This window comes from Mauremys reevesii, linkage group 8, assembly GCF_016161935.1.
Source record: "Mauremys reevesii isolate NIE-2019 linkage group 8, ASM1616193v1, whole genome shotgun sequence".
Classification (NCBI taxonomy): Eukaryota; Metazoa; Chordata; order Testudines; family Geoemydidae; genus Mauremys; species Mauremys reevesii.
This window is the reverse complement of record NC_052630.1, coordinates 73,241,320-73,268,076: the sequence shown is the minus strand read 5'-3', so window position 1 is coordinate 73,268,076 and position 26,757 is coordinate 73,241,320. Positions and strand designations below refer to the sequence as shown.

Here is a 26,757-nt window from a genome sequence, read left to right as displayed (position 1 = left end):
ATCATGACTAGAACATACCATGAAATTACATATGCCTTAAAATATTTCCTTACCTTATCGAGGGAGAATGTTTTGGTCAGAGCAAATCCCCATCCCGCTTCAAATGCTCTTCGAATCATTGGGGAACTAGTAGTTGGAGTTGCACTGGCAAGACCAAAGGGATTTGGAAACTTCAGTCCAGCCACTTCTACACTGATGTCTACCAAATCAATAGGAGTATAGAAGAGAGGTAATTCTGGAGTAGTAGAAACTGCAGCACCGTATAAAGACTGTAAAAACAAATATACAAATATTTTTGTCATCTGAATTTTATATAATTTCTTGTTAGTGTGAGTGTATCACTCATACACTTAAAATATTCTAATATTTTATGCTTGCAGTGATGAAAACTGACTAAAACATTTAGCTGGCCATGGGCAAAAGGCATACATCAAACATCTTCATTTTAAAAGGGAACATGGTGTTGATGCTGAAATATTATTTCAGTGTATTACTTTGAAATACAACCAATTAAATAAAATCGTTTTGTTAAAACAACAGTTACAATGAAACACGCATACGTACAGTTTTATCAAAGACACTCTGAGTTAATGTTCCAAGGCCAGGGTTAACTAAGCCTTGTGAAGCCTGTACATTGTAGTATTGACTAAAGGAATACCAAAGGTACACAATGGGACTGAGCAAGTGAGTATTCTACTATAGATCACAATGCTGCAAAGATTTATGCCCCTTAAAGTTTAATTGAAGTCAGTGTTAGAATTCACAGTCTGTGAATTAAATGTGAGCAAATCTTTGCAGAATTGAGGCCTCAGTCTTACACCTACATTTATTTTCTTTCATAAGTAAAATCTTTGTTTCCCAGCAATTTTAAAATACCATATACTCGAAAATAAGCCGGTTCGTTTATAAGCCGACCCCCCCCAAGATGGATAAGTAAAAATGGAAAATTTTTATAACCTGTTCATAAGCCAACCCTATAATTCAGTGGTCAGCAAACTTTGGCACCCAGGCCATCAGGATAAGCCGCTGGGGGGCAGAGATGTTTAGTTTACCTAGAGCGTCTACAGGCACAGAGGTAAACCTAAGTAAACAAAGTGTCCTGGCATGACAGCTGCTTACCCTGATGGGCCGGGACAGCAGCTGGTGGGGAAATGTTTTTGGGTGGAGAAGCTAGGAGTCAGGGGAGTAACCCCTGTGACCACACCCACATGACCCTACCCCTAGCCTGGGACCCCCACACTCTCCCGATCCCATCGCTTCCCACCTTAGCTGGGGAGGGCCAGGGGAGGATGTCTCTGACCTGGCTGAGCTGCTCCTGCAGGCTAGGCAGCGCAGCCGCAGCCTGCTCCGAGGGCCAGACCGGGCAGCACAGCCTCAGCATGTTCCAGCGGGCTGGGCCGGGTGGCACGGCTACAGCGTGCTCTGGTGGCGTGGCCACAGCCTGCTCTTGGGGGCGTGGTGGAGCGGCATGGCTGCAGCCTGCCAGCCCCGGAGCTACAGCTGCTTCAGAGGCTGTGGGGAGAGACTCTGTCCCTGCCTCTTTCCGTCTGGCTGTGTTGGGGGGAGGGGCTGTGTCCCACCTCTCCCTCTCTATACCCATTCATAAACCGACCCCCTTCTCTGGTGCTTCCCTTTTTTACTAAAACAATTCAGCTTATGAATGAGTATATATGGTAGATCTCTATTTTTAAAAAAATGGTGTAAATCTTGTTTCTAGCAGCTACACATTATTTGCATTTTAATTATTAATGTTCTCATATTTTTAAACACCCTGGAGTAGAAGCGTTAATATACCATTTCCAAAATGACAACCAACATCAGTTGATACCCCATCAACCTCTGGGGTAGTTAGGGGACCTGGGACTCAATGCTGCAACCTATTCTCATTGAAAGAGGTCTTCTTTAGAACCACTAGAACTATTCACATGAACAAGTGCTTCAATATTGGGATTAATTGTATCATAAGATACAACGGTTGCTTAGATACACTAAAGAGGGAAGACTCCAGTAATCATAGAGTGAAAGTGTTCCACATGCAGTATCACTTAGCAACCTGCCATCACTGGCTCAGTATTCATCCAAGCTCCTACACATTCTTTTTTATGGTGTGCATCAGGCATATCTGACAGGAGTACTGTAGTAAAGTACTACTTGATGTGAGTATTGTAAGGGTGTCAGAATAAGGCCCTAATTCTGGATTGGTAGCTAGGAACTGGACCAAAGAAGAGCAAACAATATAAATGTTGTAGTCACGTTTCCTAACAGTTTTAAAGATATCTCAGCCACTTGATTTTTTTTTAAAAAAAGAGGAAATACACATATGAATGCATGCATCAATAAAAAATTATAAGGAATCTTTGCACATGGACTCATTGTACATTTGATTCCCCAGAACTGACTCAATTAACCCTAACATAACTGGCTTTTGACTATCAAGTAAATAATGTTCATTTACAAACAATAGAAATATTTGATTAGCCATAATCACTGTGAAGGTGTTGTTACAGTACAGCAATCCTTAAAAACTGACCAGATCAGTGGCTTTGCTTCACAATGTGTAGATCATTATAGGTGTGTTCTCTTGCTCTTAAATGTAATGAGCAGGCAGTGGGCTCTGCCTTTGGAGAAGAAACACCCTAAAGAACTGGCAAGTGTAGGAGTTGCATGAATGGACACTGAGCAGAATCCTATCTAGTTCATGATGGATGGAATTAAGGTCTGTGCCACTGAGGGTATATCTATACTCAGTTAAAAACCCGTGTCTGCCTTATGTCAGCTAACTTGGGCTCATAAGCCTGGGGCTGTTTAACTGTGGTGTAGATGTTTGGACTCAGGCTGCCGCCCAGACTCTAGGACCCTGTGAGGTGGGAGGGTTCCAGAGCTGAGGCTGCAGCCTGAGACTGAATGTCTACACTGCAATTAAACAGCCCCTTATCCTGAGTCCTGAAAGCCTGAGTCAGCTGGCATGGGGCAGCTGCAGCTGTCTAATTGCAGTGCAGACATACCCTAAGAACCTTGAACTTCAGTCAGTAAAGCCGGGGGGTGGAGGGAAGGTGGAGGGGTTCTCTACTCCTTGAGAAGCACAAAACACAAAACAAAAAACCACCTCTCTTATGTAAGGATGGAGATGATATGCTAAATATTCTGTAAAACCTTCCAACCCTTGTGTTGCTGCCTTTTGTTTTGTTTTTAAAGAGCTTATTTATTACATTTTTCTCTTATGCATGTTACTAAGGGCTGGGGAGGGCATGAGAACTACTATAGATATTTCAGGGGCTTTAATTAAAGAAAGTCTTGATGCAGAACCTCAAAATCTACTCCCGTCCTCCCAAATTTAAGAAGCTGGAATCAAATCACCTGACTCTTTGTATTTTCATCCCAGGTAGGGTCCAAATCCAGAAATGGCATATTGGGCCAGACTCCTGGCTGGTGTAACACAACTGAAGATAATGGAGCTATGCCAACAGAAAATTTGGAGCTGTGGATGTTATCTAAAATGGCAAAATTCGCTTGAGAAAAGCTGATTTCATCAGATTCCAGCCATTTGGGACCAAATTTCCCTGATGCAATGACCTTTTTCTGGGTAGTGACCTTTACATTGCTAGCCATACCTAAGAAGGCAAGATTATGGAGGAAAATTACCGAACCATTCCCTTCCATAGAAGCCACTCTGTGCATTCTAGATATAATGCTCCCCAGAGCTCTGGGATATGTCTACATTGCAATAAGAAGCCTGTGGCTGGCCTGTCTCAGCTGACTTAGTCTTGCAGGGACCAGGCTAAGGGGCTGTTTAATTGCAGTGAAGGGTTTCAAGCTCGGGCTGCAGTTCAATCTCTGGGACCCTCCCAACCTACATAAGAATGGCCCTACTGGGTCAGGCCAAAGGTCCATCTAGCCCAGTATCCTGTCTTCCGACAGTGGCCAATGCCAGGTGCCTCAGAGGGAATGAACAGAACAGGTAATCATCAAGTGATCCATCCCCTGTCCATTCCCAGCTTCTGGTGAACAGAGGCTAGGGACACCATTCCCTATAGAGTCCTAGGGCCCGGGTGCCAAACAGAGCCCAAACATCTATACCGCAATTAAACATCCCCATAGCCCGAGCCCCACAGGGCTGATTTAGCTGGCATGGGCTAGCCATGGGTTTTTAACTGCAGTGTAGACATACCCTGAGAGGCAACATGCCTACCTGAGTCATAGTGCTTAGCAGAGCACCTGCTGGGGAACTCCAGAGTTCCACTGCCCCAAACTCAGGGCCATGACTTCAAGGTACTATTGTGACCTAATATTTCATTATCTGAGTAACCAGCTGCTATATTTCCTTTCTGTTATTAATTAAACAAACAAACAAACCTGGACAGCTCAGATATTTGGTATTAGCGTACAAAACCTTTCACCCAAAGGTCACAGGCTGAAATCTGGTGTAGGTCAGGAGCGACAGAAATTTATTACCATTGTCTAGCTGTTAGGTGGCCTGTGTTCTCAGTGTAGTTTTTACTGGACAAGATGTTCATTCTCAACTGGCACCATTATTGGTGCAAAGTGAAGGCCAGGAGCTTAGCGTATAAACCATGTGTAGTACAGTGTGGAAAGAAAACAAAGGAGTTAATGGGAAGTGGTGGTACTGAAAGAGTCAGACAAACAGTTGAAAACAAGCAATGTATTCAAGGCTAGACTATGATGCAACTATCTGCTCTGAGTAAAGGGTGGCGCATAGTAAACTTATGCCTCTTTTCCTTTCTGCAAGCAGACTGCAGTTATTTATTAATTTTTTGATTATTCAAAATTGTTCAAATGTGGAATGTAAATACATTTCAGCCTACGGACTGCTCACGAACTGCTCAATCCTGGTATGCCCGAAAATATTCGGTATTCAAAATTCAGTATTTGATTAGTTGCTTAAGCCATGTCATCCTGTTTCTGTTTCCTGGCTCGATGACCTAATCTTCAAAAGCTACTTCCACCGCCACATGAAATGAATTTTGTTTCAAAGGAATCTTAGCTAAAGGCAGCAAATGTGCTTTCTGTGATTTTGTATAAATAAAACTTGTGCAAGATAAAAAATACAGCTTGGCTTGTGCAAGATTAAAAAACCCTCCTCTAATGAAAGGAATTTGGGATACGCAGATTGAATGTGCCCATGTAAGAATAGGAAAGCTTTGCTGCATGCTGGCCTGCAGTTGATCACCAGGGTTTCCACCCATCCACTGAAACACCTCCAGGCACAGACCTTTTCCCCTGACATTAGGATTCTGCACTATCTCTACACCCTTGGTAAACTGCCTTGAGAGAGAAAAAAGATGTGACTCCACCTAGATGGAAAAATGCATTAACTCCACCAGAAGCTGCCTACTCCTGGTGCCCCCACTCGCTGTTAATGAGGGTCACTGCTGTCTGTTTTGTCATATTATCAGAGGGGTAGCCATGTTAGTTTGGATCTGTAAAAAGCGACGAAGAGTCCTGTGGCACCTTATAGACTAACAGAAGTATTGGAGCATGAGCTTTCGTGGGTGAAAACCCACTTCGTCAGACAGTGGCACAGGACTCTTTGTCGCTGTTTTGTCATAGTGGTTTGGAAACCACTTTTACAGCCTGAGTATCTCCAACAGCCTGATACTACACTTCCACATCTCTGATGATCACTGGCCCAATGAGGAGTTGTCCAAAATGGGTCTTTCATCCCAAGAGGCTGGTATAGGTGGTGACAAGAATTAGGGAACCCAGGGGAGTAAATCAAAATGACAAAATATGCATTGCTGTAAGATGAGGCCGAGGGTTCAACAGTCAGTAGCAATGCTTCCTTGCAGATTTATCTTCCCCTCCTCTTGTCACACTCCCTTTTGTTCCTTTTTAATGTTTGTTTTGCTTTTCACAACCTCTCTGTTCAGTACAATGCTCATAAAGGAACTAAATTTACTAAGTCAAAATAAAATGCTATATAGGTTCCTAATAGGAAAAAATAAGATCTGACACTGCACACACAGTAAAAGAAAACCTGTAGACACAAGTTTATTTATAATAATTCTTTCCCCGATTTTAGAAAAAGATAAAAAAATCTTGCTAGATTCTTCTCTAATTTGTTGTCAACCAGTGGAGTCTACAATTATGGGAATTCAGATTCCTGGTTACCATGTCTCCATAGCTCTTTGAAAAGCATGCCAAAATCCACAAACATTTTGCATGCAGTCATCTTCTTTCTTCTGATCTGGATACTCTTGCAGAGACAGTGTGCTCTGTAGTAAAGAGCACAGGACTGGGAGACAGGAAGATCCTGCATTTTAAAACTTGCACACTGATTCGCTATGTGGCCTTGAGCAAGTAATTTCATCTGTCTCTGTCTGTTTCCCTAGCTGTGGATAACTACTTAACCACCTACCTCATGGCATTATTGTATATAGTCAATGTCTATGCAGTGCCTTCAAGACACAGAGCACTAAAAAAATGCTAAGTTTCATCAACATCATTCTTTTACTGAGAGCCTTCTCCTCTGCAGCCTTGAATGATTTTCCTGCATCTTTCCACCTCATTGACTCGCTCATTTAAAATCTCATCTGAAAACCTGTCTATTCTTCCTTGCCCATACTCACTCTCTTTTCTATTATTTAGCTGTGTAATTCTATTATTTACAATCAGTCACCAAAGCATTTTGTATGAAAGGCACTATTCAAATTAAAAAATTGTACTGAATTGCAGTGTATTATCCCCTGCCTGTGGATCCTTTAAGGAACTTGAATAGGCTTTGTAAATATGCACTTATTCATTCTAAAATTACATATTTGTCAAAGCATAATAGGAGAAGTCCTATATCTCAGTGATATGAATTAACACCATACTGTTACCCCTTTTGACTCAACCGGTTACCCAATATTTGAGGTCTTGGGGATTGTTTCCTTTAGAACAGTGGTTCTCAAACTTTTGTACTAGTAACCCCTTTCACATAGGAAGCCTCTGAGTGTGACCCCCCCTTATAAATTAAAAACATATTTTTATATATTTAACACCATTATAAATGCTGGAGGAAAAGTGCGGTTTGACGGTGGAGGCTGACAGCTCGCAACCCTCCATGTAATAACTTTGCAACCCGGTGATGGGTTTGAGAACCCCTGGTTTAGAAGGAGAAATTGATGATGGAGTCAGGTATTTCTTCATTGCAATCTTATTTATTTACAAAGTATGTACAAAGTCTTATTTTCCTAAACACCCCAGGAATTAATAACAGGAGGTTTTTCGCTCACAGTCCAAGCCTCTTTCAAGCCAGCACCACGGAAAAAGCTCTCTCTCTCAGGGCCACACTCCCAGTGCTTTTCTAACTGTCTCCTTGCCTTTCTGCTTCTTTCTACCTGCTTCCTGGTTGTTTCTGGCTCTAACATACATGCAGCTAAAATCAAATAACTCACCAGCTACCTTCTGTTTGCATACCGTCTAGTCTTTGGGAGGTGACATTTTAGTCCCTAGGGCAGCGTTTTCCAATGTTTCAGCTAACATTAAACAAAGGGGGCATTTAATTGTTCCCTCATTTAGCCTGAATAGAAGGCAGCCAGCATGACCAACAGCTTCAAAGACAAGCCTGAGGAAATGGCCAGTCTTCATAGAAGAAATAGAGTCCAGGCTCACTAGATATAAAATTCACATTATTTATTTATTTCATGGGAAAGTGTGTGTGGGTGGGGGGGGGAATCTGCTTTAAGTAGTACAATACTAGTGCCCTTAAAATGATATTGGGCCAGATCCTCAAGGAACTGCAATTTACATCCGCTGAAGATCTGGCCCACTATTATGTATTAAGTGCACAAAATAGCTTACAGTCTGCTCTAACAGGTAGACAGAGGACACAGGACACACTGAGTGGCTCAGAGGAAGGAAAACAGATGTTAAAAATACTTCTTAGTAACTATAGACTCATTGTGAACAACACCAGAAGAGTGACTCTTTAGGAGGGATTTGAATAAGGTGAGGATGGTGACTTGGAAAACAGATGTAGGAAAGGGGTGGCGTGGAAAGAGACAGAGAAATGGGAGTGTGAGTGGTGGGCAGCCTGGTGAATTGGGTTGCTTCTACGTGGATTTTTATCTTCCTCTATCTTTGAATTACATTGATTCTATTTAGAATGTATAGGAAAGTTCTAATGGAACAGTCAGACCAGGAAGGGACAAAAGTACTTCCATCCTCAGCTGGGTTTCAGCTGGTCTTGTTTACACAGGCCACAAAGATACAGAGCTCAGCCAAGCCTGTGCTTTTCAAGCTGGTGGAAGAATGCTGAGAAGCAAGGAATGTTTGGTCTGTTACTGATGGAGAACGTCCAGTGTGAGATCAGCCAAAATGCTTCTGTAAATAATTCCTAGTTTTGAACATAAGGCATTCCCTTTGGAAAGCCCTTGACTCTGGAACTCACACTTCTCTTGAATGCATGCCAGAGTTTGAATGATTTGAGCTTCAGGGCACATGTAAAGCCCATCTGTTTGCTCAGCCTTTTGCCTGAACTAGGCTGAGATGTGAGGAGTGTGCTGTTTAAAGGAAACGACAAGCAATTAACTGGGATGCTGTTTTTTAATTTCACATTTTATTGTGGTCTAGAATTGTTTGGATTGGTCTTTTGATGCTGCCAAGCGTGGACTGCATGCTAGTTATATTTTTACTGGTGCTAGTACAGTCAGTGGCTTGGGAAACGGGCAATTATTTTTTTTATAAATACAAATAGATACATTGTACAGAGAACAGCTGAAACCTAAAATGAGCCTTTTTATTAAATCAAACACTAAGACTGTGAAGAAATTGTCAGCTTTACAATCCTGTAGGTGAGAGAAAGTCAATCTATTTCATGAGGGTATTTTTATCTAAAGCAGGGGAGGATTCAACAGTTAGTTCAAAATTGAGGAACACTTTACATATGTATGTATGTGTACCCACACACAGAGCCATGTGTTAGGCGTATAAATGCTAGAGCATTGTGATCTGGCTCTGAATCACAACTCCCCTAAAAATGACGTTCCTCATTCTGTTACTAAGATTGCAACTGATGCAAATATTGGTGAAGTAACTGCCAAATTACAGTCTTCCCCACCACAGCAGCCAGATTTTACCGGGACCGTACATCCAAATAAATGCCTCTTGGCTACCCATTCATCTAGCAGCTGGAAAGATGACACTTGACATTTGGAAACTTTCCTGTGAAGATTGCTGCAAGGCTTTCCCATTAGCTTCCTGGTGAGACTGTAAGGTCGAATAAGCTGCCTCAAACCCTGCAAAGGGTAACCGAAGCACTCTAATATCAAGTCTGTTTGATTTAAAATTCTAAATTCTCAGGCCACAACTTTCAGACTCCCCTTAAAATGCTCAGTATATTCCAAAATACGGAATGTTTTAGAGGAAGAAAAAATGTCCTTTGACGGGAATTCAATTATAAGAGATGCTTTGAGTGATGCATGTTTTCATGAGAAGTTGGAGAGGGAATAAGGAGAGAGAGAGAGAGGAAATACCCCCACTAGGGTCACAGAGATGCCAAAACAAATGTACTCACACATCAAAGCTTAGAATGTTTAACACTAGGTATTTGGATGGGGTCTAAAAATACAGATTACAAACACTGCTTCAGAATAAGTGAGAAAAATATGTACTGATAGTGAAAACAAGTTTTGAGCCACACAGTATTTTTATGAAGCCACATCAGACTGAAACAATATGATGCTGCACACACAGTGTCTCATAAGGGGTGGGGGACAAAGGAATTGCACTGCTACTACCTCAGTTGTTCAAATCCATTTTTCTTGGGAAACATTTTCTTCTTTGTTTGTTCCAAAGAATTCTTCATACTACAAACATTTTTTTATCAGCTGCCTTTCCACACAAAGGCCAAGGACTCTGGTCTGCTATGGTTCCTCTGCACCTGATCTAAGACTATAGCTTGCTTGCTATGCCTGTTTTTACATTAAACTGGGGGAGAGAAGAGCAGATCACAGCTCTCACTCTGTATCATCTCTACAGCACGCAAAGGGGAAATGCTTAGTCACCTGGTTGCCTGAGTTTAAACCCATTAAACTCCACTTCTTTGCACTGTTTTTCTCCATGAATTAGGTTTTGTATTTGCCTTGCTCGTGTGGCCCCATTATCAGATTTGTCTGAGCTGGACTGCAATCCCTTATTTGTGTGTGTGCGTATGTTTTGTCAAGCACTGGTACACTTGCACTGTATAAATAATAGTATCTTCCCCAGGTAACAATAGGGACCATATTTAATTTATACTTTCTGTGCTGTTCAAAGGTTCTATTTAATATTGATGGGCTTCCCACCCCCCATTACCTAAATCATATATCTGCATATACTGAATATTGTGGAAGAAGCCACAGCAGACCAGAGACCTTGGTGGAACTCTGAGTTGGAGAGAAGAATCTTGTTAAGATTTACACATTTAAAAAAAAAATCTAGTTTCAATGTACCAAAGCCATTTTTGTTATTATACATCTATAGTTTTAATTATCTAATCCAGAGGCTCTCAAACTGGGAAGCAGCCCCCCCCCCTGCTTGTTTCTTTGTTATGTGTGTGGAGTGTACAAGTATGCAAATGCCCTGGGGGGCGCACAATGCATTCGGGGGGTGGGGATGAGACGCTTTAGGGAAAAAAATTATTGGGTACATTTTACCCACAGCAATGAATTACTATCAAAGCTGACTCCTCCAGACATGTCAGGTCCTCAGATGGTGCTGTGGATTTTGACAGATTTCTGTTAAGCTTGCATAGCATTATACAAAGTCGTTGCCATCTGTACATTAATCCATTTGCTATGACATGGTGTGCACATTTAATTGTAAGACTTGACCATGATCGCAGTTTTGCATTTGCTCTTATTACAATGGATACTGGCTCTATTTGAATCAATGCTTTACTGTTTTTAATATTTAGTGAGCGTTGAATGTTGATTTTTTTTTGTTGGTATATTTACTTGTGTGGAGGAAGGGGAAGGTGTAAACTATTACAGCCACAAAGAAGGGGGGCACGATCAAATAAGTTTGAGAATCGCTGATCTAAAAGATTTGTAGTGCACCATTACCCAGAGTATCTAGATGCCCGTTACTCAAAACCTACGTATTTAACTCTAGAAATCCATGGCAATTATTTCAATAACCAGGAAAAAAGCAAGCCAATAAATGTGTGTGTGAAAACAGATATCAAGTAGCAGCTGGAAAGGAAAACTACTTTTAAAAACCCACCTGTATGTATCTGTGCATATACCAGGAAGCTTGTTTTCCATCGTTCACTGATTCCACTGTAGTGTTAGCTAAACCTCCAATGTCACCACCGGCAAAAACCCACGGTTCACTGGTTTGCATGGTCTCTGGATCCACTTCAGGAAGACCCCATCTATTAAACTGGATAGGATTCATGGCTTCTTTTACTGTATTTAAGTGAAAGATAAAAATATACTAAGTAGATGATCTGGAGATAGTTTAACAGATTTACTAAGCAATTGTTGCTACGATCCACTTCATATAGACAATAATAAAAGTAAGAAATAAACCATTGTTACAGTCCGTATCACTGTGTTTCTACCTTGACTTCCAGTAGAGTTAATCCAGAAGTGTATTTACTATGGGGATTCACATGCAAAGGTCCAATGTCTAGCACATGGAATGAATATGCAACCAGTGTCACAATAGAAACCATTTTTCATGTGTCTGCTAAGCAAGGTGTAGTAAGATGAGGCCCTGAAACATAAACCCTTATGAGAGGCCCAGTATGAGGCCTAAGGCCTGAACTAAAGTAATGGTCAAGACTTTGCTAACACAAAGCAAAGTTAAGCTGTGAGCCAGAGGCAGGCCCTGCTCACAGAAGCTGGCAAGGAAAGGGCTGATGCTGCAAAAAGAGACATACCTAAAAAGGTACTGGACGCCAGATATCAGAACATTTGCATACTTGTACACTCCACACACATAACAAGGAACAAGCTGACCCATCCCAATGACAGGGCCAAAAGGGTAATATGATGGATAGAGTTGTTTTGTTCGAACAAACATGTACAAGGTGAGAGGCGGCACCTTAATACGTAGAGGGGTTGTACCTCAATACGTCAGGAGTGATGTGTAACTTGTTTGTACCTCTGTATAAGAATGCACCTCTGAGTGGATGTCTTTGTCCAGCCTAGGGGGCAGTGGAGAGTCCCACCACTGACTGAGCTGAGTCCATTACCAGGGGGCACATATTTGTAGTATGTCCTGTAGGGTACAGTCTAGAGGGAACTATTACTGTGCTTCGTTTGACAATAAACCTGGCCCGGGTGCCTTCGTACCTTACTAGAGTCTGTGGTCATTGGGGGTTCTCTCGGGGTCTGCTGTGCCAGCAATCTGCAGAGCCTGGGCAGCACACAGAGGGAACACATGCACGCAACCGATTGATATCAACATTGAACAGAACAGAGCACCACACTGGGAGCATCTGACAACACTTTATGCAAGAGGTAATTGTACAGGAATATCATGAAGTGAAGAAAGAGGTGGTGGTGTCGATTGTGCCCAAACCAGAAGGAACAAACTGACTCTGATACGCTATTGATCACTTCCTGAGCACGAACTACAAATCCTACACGGACTTTATATTGAGATTTACAAGAATACTCAGCACTGGCTTTCCTCACCTACCACTGATGTCATTGGGAGTTTTACCATTAATATCAATGGGTGCAGAGTTAGGCTAATGTTCTGCACTTTTGAAAATCCTGCCCTAGTCACCATTGGTGAACAAGGGGGAGTCTTCTTTTATCCTAGCATCATCCATTCATCCCATTCTCATTTGTCTACCCACTCATCCACATCGTATTCAAAATATTTTTCTACTTCCCAAGACAACAAACATATACACTTGGTAGTTTTCAAAGTTGTTGCCCTCCCAGCCTCTGATTCATGTCACCTTGATCCAGACACGCAATGAAATGATGACAGAAATATGGATGAATTTTAAGTGACAGGCTGCAACTTTTATTAAGCTTAAACACAGGGGAGGGGCACTACTCGTCCATTATCCAGAGCTTCCTATACCAGGCATTTAATTGGTTCCAGTGTGAGGGTTACAGGGCTCTTACCATATAACCCATAACTTGGGGTAGACTCTCCTCAGCCTACTCTCCAGGACTTAGTTTGCTCTGAGTCCTACCATCCTCTTCCCCTCAACCCCCCCACCCCTCGTGAGAGACAGAGGATGCAGAAGGGTGGGGATTTCAGCCCATGAGGGCCAAAAGGTCTGACCTGACCTTGGCCCACAAGCTCTCATGAGCCCAAAGCCCATGACCAATATCCCAGTATTCTACTTCTGGGAACCATTCATTTTATCCTTTTAGCCGCATGGGAAACCGGCCTCAAGTTGCAAAACATTAACAACTCAACCAAGTACCTCAGTTAGGTACTAAGTGCATTCCTGCTTAACTCATCATGTCTTGAAGGTGTTTCAAGGCAGGTGAAAAAACACCCTGGTTCTCTGCCAATTGGCCCATAGGAGAAAAAAAAATGATTCCTGACCCCCTAACAGGTGATCATGGCATTTGTCAGGATGTGAGTAGTGTGGCACTGATGAAATGAAGCTGAAAGAAGATCCACAGGGCTCTCACCCCAGCTTAAATTCTGGGAGCTAGGGAATGCTGGAGAATCAGCACCCCTCCCCTCTACTGTCTAATCAATGCCAGAGACTCCAAGGGGTGGGGAGGAGCTACCTGGTATCTCTCAGCAAGTGTCTCCTTCCTTGCTCCTGAGGCTGTTCCCTTTCACCATCAGGCCCCTCATGTTCCCCCACCTGTTGAGGCAGATGGGTGGCATTTTTGAAGTTTAGAACTGAAAAAGAATGATTTTCCACATCTGTCCTTGTAACAGTTTCTTCAGATCTTCAATATTTATACACACACAAGATCAAGAGAGTCTTCCATCACAACAGAAATGACACTCTGCCACTTTTAGGCAACTATTGTAGAAAATTTTGAGACAAAATGTTTTTCCATCTGAAAAAGCTGTTTCATTTAAACTGAAACTTCCCTGGGGAATATGATGATTTTGACAAAATTTTGCTTCTGTTTTTTTTTTTTAATAAAAACGCAATTCAATATGATTAAGAAACCCTCACTCAACATTTTCAGAATAAAATGTTTCAATTTTTCATTTCAGAATGAGTTTTTGGATTGATTTTTATTTTTATAAATATAAATATAAAAAAATTAAAAATAGGAAGTCAAAATCAAAATGAAATGTTTCATTGACTCCAAACAATTTTTTTCAGGAATTTTGTTGTGTGGGAACTTTTGAAATTCTTTGTTTTCATTTCCGTTCCAAGCAAACTAGCTTTCAAAACTGCTGAATTTCCCACATTACTCTAGGAATTTTTAGAATGCTGTTCTGTTTAATCTGTCTATTTTAGATACCTATATGGCCCCCATTGTCAAAGTGTCACCTGAAACCTCCCAATCTTTGTTTCCATAATCATTAATGTATTTATTGTCACAATACCCCTTTGAGGTACAATTATACCCATTTTACAAATGGGGAATGAGGAACAAAGAGACTTGGCCTAGGTCATATTGGAAGTTCATGGTGGAGGAACAAATTGAACCCTGGTCTCCCAAGATCCTGGCTAGAACTCTAGCCACTGCACTATCCTTCCTTCTCAGACTATAAATCTCCATCCACTCCTCTCTTTTTTTGTTTTAGAAAAAGCAAGAATACTATCTCCATAAAACAGCCACAAAAGTATCAATGACTGACCACCTACTTTGGGAGAAGAGGTCAGGAAAAAGTGTGTGTGTGTGTGTGTGTGTGTGTGTGTGTGTGTGTGTGTGTGTGTGTGTGTGTGTGTGCCTGGAGATGACTGAAAAATAAAAATTTAAAATAGGAGTGTTACAATGTTAACTACAGAATGGGAAGCCCAAGTGCCTGATTCACCACTATCTTAAGCCTGGTCTACACTAGGCGTTTAAATCGGTTTTAGGAGCGTAAAACCGATTTAACGCCACAACCGTCCACACTAGGAGGCACCTTATATCGATTTTAATGGCTCTTTAAATCGGTTTCTGTACTCCTCCCCGACGAGAGGAGTAGCGCTAATATCGGGATTAACATATCGGAATAGGGTTAGTGTGGCGGCAAATCGACGGTATTGGCCTCCGGGCGTTATCCCACAGTGCACCACTGACCGCTCTGGACAGCATTCTCAACTCGGATGCACTGGCCAGGTAGACAGGAAAAGCCCCGCGAACTTTTGAAATTCATTTCCTGCTTCCCCAGCGTGGAGAGCTCATCATCACAGGTGACCACGCACAGCTCATCAGCACAGTTAACAATGCAGTCTCCTGAGAATCGAAAAAGAGCCCCAGCATGGACCGCTCGGGAGGTAATGGATCTGATCGCTATATGGGGAGAGGATTCAGTGCTAACAGAACTGCGATCCAAAAGACGAAATGAAAAAGTATTTGAAAGAATTTCTAAGGCTATGACGGATAAAGGCCACTGCAGGGACTCAGTGCAGTGCAGAGTGAAAGTTAAGGAGCTCAGACAAGCCTACCAGAAAACCAAAGAAGCAAACGGAAGGTCCGGGGCAGGTCGAAAAACATGCCGCTTCTATGCTGAGCTGCATGCAATTTTAGGGGGCTGTGCCACAAGTACCCCACCCCTGACCGTGGATTCCGAGGTGGGGGTTGTAATCTCTGCCATGTCTGAGGATTATGCAGACGGGGAAGATGAAGATGAAGAAGAAGAGGAAGACCTAGCAGAGAGCACACAGCACTCTGTGACCCCCAGCAGCCAGGAGCTTTTTATCACCCTGACGGAATTACCCTGCTCCCAGCCCTCACAAGCAACTATTCCAGACAATGACGCCATGGAAGGGAGCTCTGGTGAGTGTACCTTTGCAAATAGCAAACATTGTTTTTTTAGCAAGCCTTTTTTAATGATTGATTTGCCCTGAGGACTTGGCATGCATTCGCAGACAGTATAGTTACTTAGAAAAGTTTGTTAACATGTCCGGGGATTGAGAGGAAATCCTCCAGGGACATCTCGATGAAGCGCTCCTGTAGGTACTCCAGAAGCCTTTGCAGAAGGTTTCTGGGCAAGGCATCCTTGTTCCGCCCACCATGGTAGGACACTTTACCATGCCATGCATGTAGCAAGTAATCAGGTATCATTGCGTGGCAAAGCATAGCAGCGTATGGTCCCGGTGACTGCTGGCATTCAAGAAGCATCCGCTCTTTATCTTGTTCTGTTATCCTCAGCAAAGTGATATCGTTCAGGATAACCTGGTTAAAAATCAGGAATTTAAGTAAGGGGGTGGCCATTTTTCTACTGGGTTCGTGGAATGCAGCAGCTTAAAAACACTTTCCTGCACGTCGCGACGCGGGGGGCGGGGAGGAGTGAAATGCCGATGATCTTTTCTGTTTGGTCACCGGCGATCTTCCCCACGCTACCAGACACGCAGTGGGTGGGGGGGAGGGGGAAGGTTGTTGATTAGCAGGGAGCTAGCGTGGTATTAGCCATACTTTGGGGGGAAGGGGTAAATCACTGAGACAGTGGCTTACCATGGCCGCATGCAAGCTGAATTCTGATGCCTGGACCTGTGTCTGTGAGATCTGTAACTCCAGAGCTGCAAGCACTCACTATTAAGATGAAAAATGCGACCTTGTAGGGAAATCACATGTGCTAGGTGAATAGTGCTGTTCACTGTGAAACAGTATAACCATTGTTCTGTAAAATGTATCTTTCTAAATATTTATCTCCCTCATGCAGCTGCAAATTTTTCAACCATCCCTCCTCCATCCCAAAGGCTAGCACAGATAAGGCGGAGGAAAAAGAAGACGCGAGATGAGATGTTCTCGGATATTATGGAAGTTACACGCAATGAAAGAGCTCATCTGAATGAGTGGAAGGACGTGGTTTCAAATTACAGGAAAGAGGCCAGTGAACGTGAGGACAGGAGGGACAACCGAGATGAGAGGTGGCGGCAGGAAGACCGGCAGGAAAATCAGCGGTTGCGGCAGGAAGATCAGCGGTGGCGGGATGCAACTCTGGGGCTGCTGCGTGATCAAACTGACATGCTCCGGCGTCTTGTGGAGCTTCAGGAACGGCAGCAGGATCACAGAGTGCCGCTGCAGCCCCTGTATAACCACCCTCCCCCCTCACCATGTTCCTTAGCCTCCTCACCCAGACGTGTAAGAACGCGTGGGGGGAGGCTCCGTGCACCCGCCCACTCCACCCCCGTGGACAGCCCAACCAGAAGGATGTCGTTACTCTGAATTTTTTTTAATGGCCTTCTCCATCCCTCCTATCCTCCTCCCAAAGCACACCCTTACTTCTCTCCCTCTTTTTATAATGAATCAATAAAGAATTCATGCTTTTTAAATGAGAGTGACTTTATTTGCATAAGTAAGCTGTACTCGAAGGGGGAGGGGGAGTTGCTTACAGGGACTGAGTCAATCAAGGGGGTTGGGTGTTCATCAACAAACACAGCAGTCACACTGTACCCTGGCCATTGATGAAGCTCGTTTTCAAAGCTTCTCTGATGCGCACCGCTTCCTGGTGTGCTCTTCTAATCTCCCTGGTGTCTGGCTGCGCGTAATCAGTGGCCAGGTGATTTGCCTCAGCCTCCCACCCCGCCATAAAGGTCTCCCCCTTACTCTCACAGAGATTGTGGAGAATACAGCAAGCAGCAATAACATAGGGGACATTGGTTTGGCTGAGGTCTGAGCGAGTCAGTAATGTGCGCCAGCGCCTTTAAACGGCCAAATGCACATTCCACCACCATTCTGCACTTGCTCAGCCTGTAATTGAACAGATCCTGACCACTGTCCAGGCTGCCTGTGTATGGCTTCATGAGCCATGGCATCAAGGGGTAGGCTGGGTCCCCCAGGATAACGACAGGCATTTCAACATCCCCAACTGTTATTTTCTGGTCTGGGAAGTAATTCCCTTGCTGCAGCCGTTTAAACAGAGTAGTGCTTCTGAAGACGCGAAAGGCCATGAACCCTCCTGGCCACCCCACGTGGATGTTTGTGAAACGTCCCTTGTGATCCACCAGTGCTTGCAGCACCATTGAAAAGTACCCCTTCCGGTTTACATACTGGGTGCCCTGGTGCTGCGGTGCCAAGATAGGGATATGGGTTCCATCTATCGCCCCCCCACAGTTAGGGAATCCCAGTGCAGCAAAGCCATCCACTATGGCCTGCACGTTTCCCAGAGTCACAACCTTTCGTAGCAGCAGCTTAGTGATTGCTTTGGCTACTTGCATCACAGCAGCCCCCACAGTAGATTTTCCAACTCCAAATTGATTCCCGACTGACCGGTAGTTGTCTGGCGTTGCAAGCTTCCACAGGGCTATCACCACTCGCTTCTCTACTGTGAGGGCTGCTCTCATCTTGGTATTATGGCGTTTCAGGGCAGTGGCAAGCAAGTCACAAAGTTCCATGAAAGTGCCCTTACGCATGCGAAAGTTTCGCAGCCACTGGGAAACGTCCCACACCTGCAACACAATGCAGTCCCACCAGTCAGTGCTTGTTTCCCGGGCCCAAAATCGGCGTTCAATGGATAGAATCTGCCCCATTACCATCAGGATCTCCAAAGCGCCGGGGCCCGCGGTTTGAGAGAATTCTGTGTCTACGTCCTCATCACTGTCATCGCCGCGCTGCTGTATCCGCCTCTTACTCGCCTCGGTTCGAAGGTCCTGGTTCAGCATATACTGCACGAGAGTGCGCGAGGTGTTTAAAACATCCACGATTGCGGTATTGAGCTGAGCAGGGTCCATGCTTGCTGTGCTATGGCGTCTGCACAGTTCACCAAGCAAAAAAGGCACGAAACGGTTGTCTGCCGCTTTCAGGGAGGGAGGGAGGGGTGAGGCTGTACCCAGAACCACCCGCGAAAATGATTTTTGCCCCATCAGGCACTGGGATCTCAACCCAGAAATGCCAAGGGGCGGGGGAGGCTGCGGGAACTATGGGATAGCTACGGGATAGCTACCCACAGTGCAACGCTCCAGAAATCGACGCTAGCCTCGGACCATGGACGCACACCACCGATTTAATGTGTTTAGTGTGGCCGCGCGCACTCGATTTTATAAAATCTGTTTTACAAAACCGGTTTATGCAAATTCGGAATAGTCCCGTTGTGTAGACGTACCCTTAGTCCAGTTTTATGCCATCACAATTTCAGTGGAGTTACACCGATGGATATCTGGAGTAATGCAAGGGTGAATCAGACACCTTCCCCCCCCCTCCCCAAGTGTAAATTACATGGGGAAAATATATGCTGTTAAAACACAACACAACTATTTTCTCCGCTTATCTTATGGAACATTATTGCAGAAAAGATATCGTCAATTCTCTTATTTGTTACAAAATGGAATATAAACATATATATATACACACACACGGCAGATGGACAGGTTGTACATAAAACAGGAGCTGAAATGCACAGAAATATCACACTACTTTTTGTACTGCATGCAACAGTACAAATGGGACATGAATACAAATAACAAAGCCTAAGATCATCTCACCGCCATCTATTAAAAGTCATCTTTCTCATTAAAAAACATTTTAACTGTGTATTATTTTCCTACTTTAACTTTTGGATTAGCTTCTTTATAAATACAAAGATATTTTAATGTAGATTTATAATGAAGAAATATTTTCAGATAAATACTTGTAACAAATCTTGAAGCCATGTATCAAAATGAGTTATTTTTATATAGCTTTAACTATATTGTGACACCCAAGTTTCTGCAATAAAATGCAGTTTAAAACTGCAGTGTTCCTCAGGGACATATCACTAGCAGATGCAGATTGCCAAGGTCAATTAAACTGATGTAGCTGTGCTGTCATATATGTAAAAGAGAAACCTGCTAGCATATGACAAGAATATTTCTCAGTATTTATAGAAAAATGTCAAATATGTGTTGTGTTTTTACTTGAGATGGGCCTAAGTGGGTGTATTTTGGGTTGGCAAAACCTCAGTCAGGTTTTATCTTTCCAAAGTCAAAACCAAAACCACCTGTAGTTTTATGTTTGGATTTAGAGATTTAGCAATATGTTAGATTCTACATTTTGCTTTGCTCATTTGCGATATTGCCAATTTATATAATTCCCTGCTTCACTTAAAAAATTCTTACCCTCCACCTAGAACTATAAGGGGGTAAAATAAAAAAAGCATGTAACCTCACAGGCTGAACATTATGAATCTACCTAGTATAGAGGAGCAGTTGAACCACATACTGTATGCTGTTAACTGCCTGCATTGCCAAAACATGCATAGGTCCATGCAGTAAACCAAACCCAGACATTACCAAAGTACACGTAGAAGCATGCTGTTAGCCACCTTCTAACACTGCGAAGACATAGGCATATGGGAGTCTGCCACCAGCACTAATATATGAGAGCAAGCTCTTAGTATTGCCCAAATATACGTTCAAGCACACAGCAAGCCTACAGCCCTTCTTGCATAACCCCTCCCAACTTCCTTTTCAGGCCCCATACCATGCCCTCCCCTTCCAGAATCAAACACTCCCTGGGGATGTGGAGGTAATTGGGAGCAGGTGGGATTTCTGATAGATGGGAAAAGAGGTGGAGAGTATCTCTTTGTGTGAGAGCTGAGTACATTCAGAGGCAAAATACTATACTGGGAAAGAAAGATACAAGCACAATATACTCGGTCACATATTTCTTTTCATTCTTCACACACCTATCACCCAGATCCAAAGTGCTTTTTGCAACAAAGTTAGATCCAAAATCACAGGCAGCAGTTTGGATTCGGTATCCCACACTGTAACACACTCTCAAAACTAAATGAAAATGGTACAGGTCTGGGCCTCTATCTAGGTATAAAACATTAAAATAGAATAACTGCTTCTGGTGCTGAAACTTGACACAGTATTTCACTTTGAAAAATAGCTGCTAAACATGCAAAATTATTGTTTTTCTCAGTATTCTTTGTAAACATCAATGTCCTAGCTTATCATTCAAAGTTTAAAGACTTACTGATTGCAAAAAATATATTTGTGGTTAAATTTGGCCAAAAAACCCAAAACAAAACTAAAGCCTGGACACTCCTAGTAGCTGAATACAAAAATATCTGAGAAGGTTTTATTTAAAAATATTCAAACAATCACAATATCACACCAAACATAACCTTCCGACTGAGGCTGATTAAATCTGTGGATGACACAAAGTTGGGAGGTATTGCCTATATGGTGGAGCACTGGAATATCATACGAGAATATTTGGATGATCTTGAAAACTGGAATAGTAGAAATGGGATGAAGTTTACAGCAAGAATTTTTGCTATAAACTAGGGATTTATCAGTTGGAAACAACAGAGGAGAAGAAAGACCTGGGAGCATTGGTCAATCACAGTATGGCTCCAACGTGATGCGGCCATGAAAAAGGCTAACACAATCATAGGATGCATCAGGCAAAGTATTTTCTGTAGACACAGAGAAGTATTATTACCATTATACAAGGTACTGGTAAGACCCTCATCTAGAATACTGTGTGCAGTTCTGGTGTCCTGTAACAGGGTCGGCACACGCCTCTCACAAGTGCCCCCCTTTGGCTAATTGCGTCTTTGCAATCTCTCAGTTTGGAATGGGGTCACGCCCACTTCTCACTAGCACCCCCTATGCTTGTCACAGTTAGGGTTGGGAAGGAATTCCCCCCTGCCCCCGGTCAGATTGGCAGAGATCCTTGGGGGTTTCACCCTCCTCTGCTGTGTGAGACACAAGTCAATTGCCAGTTTGAGCTAGAGTATATGGTGGATTTTCTGCAACTTGAAGTCTTAAATCAGGATTTGAGGACTTCAGTAATTCAGCAAAAGTTTATGGGCCTAGTACAGGAGTGAGTGGGTGAGGTTTGGAGGCCTGCAATGTGCAGGAGGTCAGACTAGATGATCATGATGTTCTCTTCTGGCCTTACAGTACGTAAGGTATTGCCCAGAGCCAGACCATCTCAGCATATAAGGGCCTGTGTGCTTATTTTAAGTAATTCTATCCTGCCTATCTAAATTCTGCTCTCTGGGTTCATCTGGATGTTATCAATGTTCTTTCCCTGTCCCAAATCTTTGCATATTTTGACATGTGATATTGACAATTTGTGTTTTAATGGTTAAAAAGTTGTAACCTTTTGAATCCCAACATCTAATGATCATCTTTCCGTCTTTTTACTGAAGAAAAATACCTGCTAACCCTTTCAAAATGGATGAGATTTGTGTTGTGTATTTGGTTGTCATGGGTTTTGTTACTATGGCAACTGAGTTAGACTATTAAGGGATAGCTCAGCCGGTTTCAACCGGCTGAGTGAGCTCTCTGTCTCTGTAAATAAAATGGAGATTTTGGTTAGCTGTCTGCTCTCTGGCCTCAAGTGATTGCTTCCTACACCGGCTGCCCCAAGGATACAACACTGGCGACGAGGATGGGATCCTGGTGCTGCTCCAGTAACAGAAGGAAGTAGAAGTCAAGGTAAAGACCAAACAAAGAAAAAAGCTGCTTGTTTGCACTGACTGTGAAAGTGAAACTAAAAATCATGGCTACTCTGACCAGGCCCCTGGAGCCTTTTGATGAGAATACAGAGCAGTGGCATGTGTATACTGAGCGTTTTGAGCTTTTTGGTATTGCAAATGACATTACAGAAGCGAAGAAGGTGCCAATATTCTTAACTGTTGTAGGGGCTAAAACCTACTCTCTGCTACGCAGCTTACTACACCCTGTTAAGCCTGAGACTAAATCTTACAGTGACATTGTGGAAATCCTGGGGTCTCATTTCTCCCCAAAACCACTGGTAATTGCTGAAAGATATAGGTTCCACAAAAGAGACCAAAAGGAAGATGAAACAGTTGTACAATTTGTAGCCATTTTAAAAAAGCTAGCAGAACACTGTGAATTTAAAGAGATGTTAAATGATGCCCTGCGTGACAGGTTAGTGTGTGGCCTCTGCAGTGAAGCTATACGGAAGCGCCTACTGACAGAGGCTCAGCTTACATTACAGAAGGCTGTTGATATTGCTGTCTCCATGGAACTGGCTACAAGGGAGGCACAATACATCGGTGTATCCCCTAGGGTGCAAAAAGTGTCACAAGAACTGACCCACAAAACGGTGCAGAGTCAAGAATGTTACCGCTGTGGTACGCTGGGTCACCAGGCATCAGAATGCTGGTGTAAGGACCTGGTGTGTCGACACTGTGGCAAAAAGGGACACATTGAGTATGCCTGTAAACAAAAGAAAAAGAGACCTGTGGTCTGGCCGACAAAGAGGAACCTTGCATACCCTAGAGCAGACCCAGGATGATCAAGGTGACACCTCCTCACAAGAGGAAGTGCCACTGCATGTTTTGTCTTTGGCAGCGGGCTCACATGAAGACTGGGTAACCCCTTATTGGAGGGCAAACCTATACGCATGGAACTAGACACCGGTGCAGCTGTCTCGCTGGTTCCGGAGACTGTGTATAAGGAAAAGCTACAGCATCTTCCGCTTAAGGCAACAAAAACTGTTCTGAAGACGTATACAGGTGAAGCTGTGCCCATGTTGGGCACTATTGATGTTAAGGTGGAGCTCAATGGACAGGCGGCTAAATTGCCACTGTTTGTGGTGAGAGGTGACTACCCAGCCTTAATGGGTAGGTCTTGGCTTGGGAAGATTCAGCTGAACTGGGCAGAAGTGCACCGGATGACTAAAGAAGAAACCAGTCTAACCCCTATACTAAGGAAACATGTTGCTGTTTTTGGAGATGATTTGGGAAGTATGAAGGGAATCACTGTGACATTGAACATTAAACCTGGCAGTCCACCAAAATATCTGAAAGCCCGAACTGTGCCATATGCCATCAGGCCAAAAGTTGAAGCAGACCTGGAGCGCCTGGTCACCAATGGAGTCCTAATACCAGTTACCCATAGCTCATGGGCCACTCCTATCGTTCCAATAGTGAAGAAAGATGGCTCTCTCCGGATTTGCGGTGATTTTAAAGTCACTGTCAACCCAGTGTTGTGTGCAGAGCAATACCCGCTTCCCCGCATCGATGACCTCTTCGCAGGCCTGGCTGGGGGACAAAAGTTCAGTAAGATTGATCTGAGTCAAGCATATTTACAGATGCATGTCGATGAAAAGTCCCAAGAGCTGTTGACTATTGTGACTCATAAGGGGCTTTATCGATACTGTCGCCTACCCTTCGGAATCACATCGGCTCCCGCCCTGTTCCAGAGGGCTATGGACCAGATCTTGTGTGGCTTGTCAGGAGTTCAGTGCTATCTGGATGATATCCTGGTCACTGGAAGAAATGAAGAGGATCACTTAAAGAATTTAGAGGCTACCCTACAAAGACTGGAAGAGTATGGCCTACGAGTTCGCAAAGACAAGTGTGAATTCTTCAAGCCCTCTGTTGAATATTTGGGACACATCATTGATTCTGCAGGTCTTCATAAGGCCCCTGCAAAAGTTAAAGCTATTGTGGAGGCTCCCCCACCTCAAAATGTAAGCCAGCTACGCTCATTTCTAGGACTACTGAACTATTATGGAAAGTTCATCTCACAGTTAGCCACACTGCTAAAACCACTTCATGAGCTCCTTGGGCAGAACAAGGCCTGGAAGTGGACTGAAGCCTGTGATGTTGCATTTAACAAAGCTAAGGATGCATTGTTAAATTCTGAAGTTCTAACGCACTTTGATCCATCCTTACCCCTGCAATTGGCCTGCGATGCTTCCCCTTATGGAGTGGGAGCGGTCGTGTCACACATTATGCCTTCGGGAGAAGAAAGACCTATTGCTTTTGCTTCACGCACTCTAAGCAAAGCAGAAACTAACTACGCCCAAATCGAACGTGAGGCATTAGGAATTGTTTTTGGAATTAGGAAGTTTCATCAGTACCTGTTTGGGCGAAAGTTTACTCTTCTTACAGACCATCGACCTCTGACATCAATTTTGGACCCTACACAGGCATTCCCCCATTAGCTGCTAGTCGTATGCAACGTTGGGCATTGATACTTTCTGCACACACATATGAAATCAAATATCGGAAATCCACTCTGCACGGCAATGCAGATGGCCTCTCAAGGTTGCCTTTACCGGTCAAACATCAAGATAGTGCCCAAAAGGAAATCTTCTACTTTGAACAGGTAGAGAATACACCCATCACTGCTGCTCAGATAAAGAAGGCAACCCGTGTTGACCCAGTATTATCCCAAGTTATGGACCTGGTGATGCATGGAAAATCTCGACAAACCTCTCCGGTCTCACCTGACCTTGTTCCCTACATGTCCAGGCGGACGGAGTTATCGGTCCAATCTGGTTGTTTGTTGTGGGGGAGGTGTGTCATTATTCCACCACCCCTGAGATCACAGATGTTAGAACAGCTACATTCCAGTCACTGTGGAATAGTGCGCATGAAGGAAATTGCACGAAGCTATTTTTGGTGGCCTAGATTGGACAGTGCTATTGAAGAGAAGGCAAAAGCTTGTATGTCATGTCAGGGTGTAAGAAATGCACCCCAGTGGGCACCCCTACACCCATGGGACTGGCCTGAAAACCCATGGCAACGTATTCACGTTGACTTTGCTGGCCCCCTTGAAGGAAGCATGTTCTTGGTGGCAGTAGATGCCCATTCTAAATGGCCAGAAGTCTCTATAATGCAGTCCACTACTGCAGAGAGTACTATCCAAAAACTACGAGGACTCTTTAGTCGTTTTGGTCTGCCAGAACAACTTGTGAGCGACAACGGACCGCAGTTCGTCTCTCAGGAGTTTCAAAATTTTATGAAGGCAAATGGGATACACCACATCACGTCAGCACCATATCATCCGTCCACCAACGGATTAGCTGAAAGATTTGTGCAGACAATGAAAACGCTTTGAAATCAGCAAAGGGACAACACTCCATTCAAAAGCGTCTGGATACCTTCTTACTTTCCTATAGAAACACACCTCATGCTATGACCCAGGCTTCCCAGCCTTTCTAATGATGGGACGACAGCTGCGCACTTGCTTTGATCTGCTGAAACCTTCTGAACCCAGACAAACTGTGCAACATCAGCAGCAATATCAAGTCATCAGACGGGCACCCAGAGCAAAAGACCGAACCTTTAGCCCAGGGCAGCCAGTTTTGGCTCGGAATTATACTTCCAGAGCTAAATGGGTCCCGGCCACAGTCATCACTCAAACAGGACCTGTTTCCTATACAGTCCGGACTGCAGAGAATCTTACCTGGCGGCGACATGTAGATCAGCTGTTGCCAGGTCATGCCAGTCTTCAGGACCCATCTGCAGTTGAGGGGTCTGACTTCACCCCTCCTGGTGAGACACCGAATCATGAGTCACCTGTTCCTGACTGTTCTCCTCCATTACTGCCAGCAGCTGAGATACCCCTTTGCCCAGCACGAGCTGATACCACCTCCTCACCTGTTCGTGCTGCAGACCCTGAGCCCCTAGTACTTTTGGGTGCAACAACACCAGAAGTTCACCGTAATCCACCTAGAGACAGAAGGCCTCCTCATCGGCTGGATCTTTAGTTAGGGCGAACCCACGGTTATGGGGCAAAATAATCCCCAGGGTTTAGCCGGGAATGGAGGCAGTCTACCCTCCTTCTCTAGTTTAGTGTGTGTTTTATTTAGGGGATGTTCTTATTAGGGGGGGAGGAATATGTTGTGTATTTGGTTGTCATGGGTTTTGTTACTATGGCAACTGAATTAGATTATTAAGGGATAGCTCAGCCGGTTTCAACCGGCTGAGTGAGCTCTCTGTCTCTGTAAATAAAATGGAGGTTTTGGTTAGCTG

At 43.7% G+C, this 26,757-nt stretch overlaps 1 protein-coding gene across 13 annotated transcripts in view; it reads right to left on the bottom strand.

Annotated features, from left to right (window-relative positions):
- The window catches only part of DPYD (dihydropyrimidine dehydrogenase), a 638,604-nt gene that overhangs the window by 256,050 nt on the left and 355,797 nt on the right, over positions 1-26,757 (bottom strand). For all 13 annotated transcript variants that reach the window (XM_039484205.1, XM_039484204.1, XM_039484209.1 and 10 more), the window contains 2 exons: positions 11,206-11,390; positions 54-269 (listed from right to left, as the gene is read on the bottom strand). In XM_039484205.1, the coding sequence (XP_039340139.1) occupies positions 54-269; positions 11,206-11,390 (401 nt within the window). The remainder of the gene's footprint in view (positions 1-53; positions 270-11,205; positions 11,391-26,757) is intronic.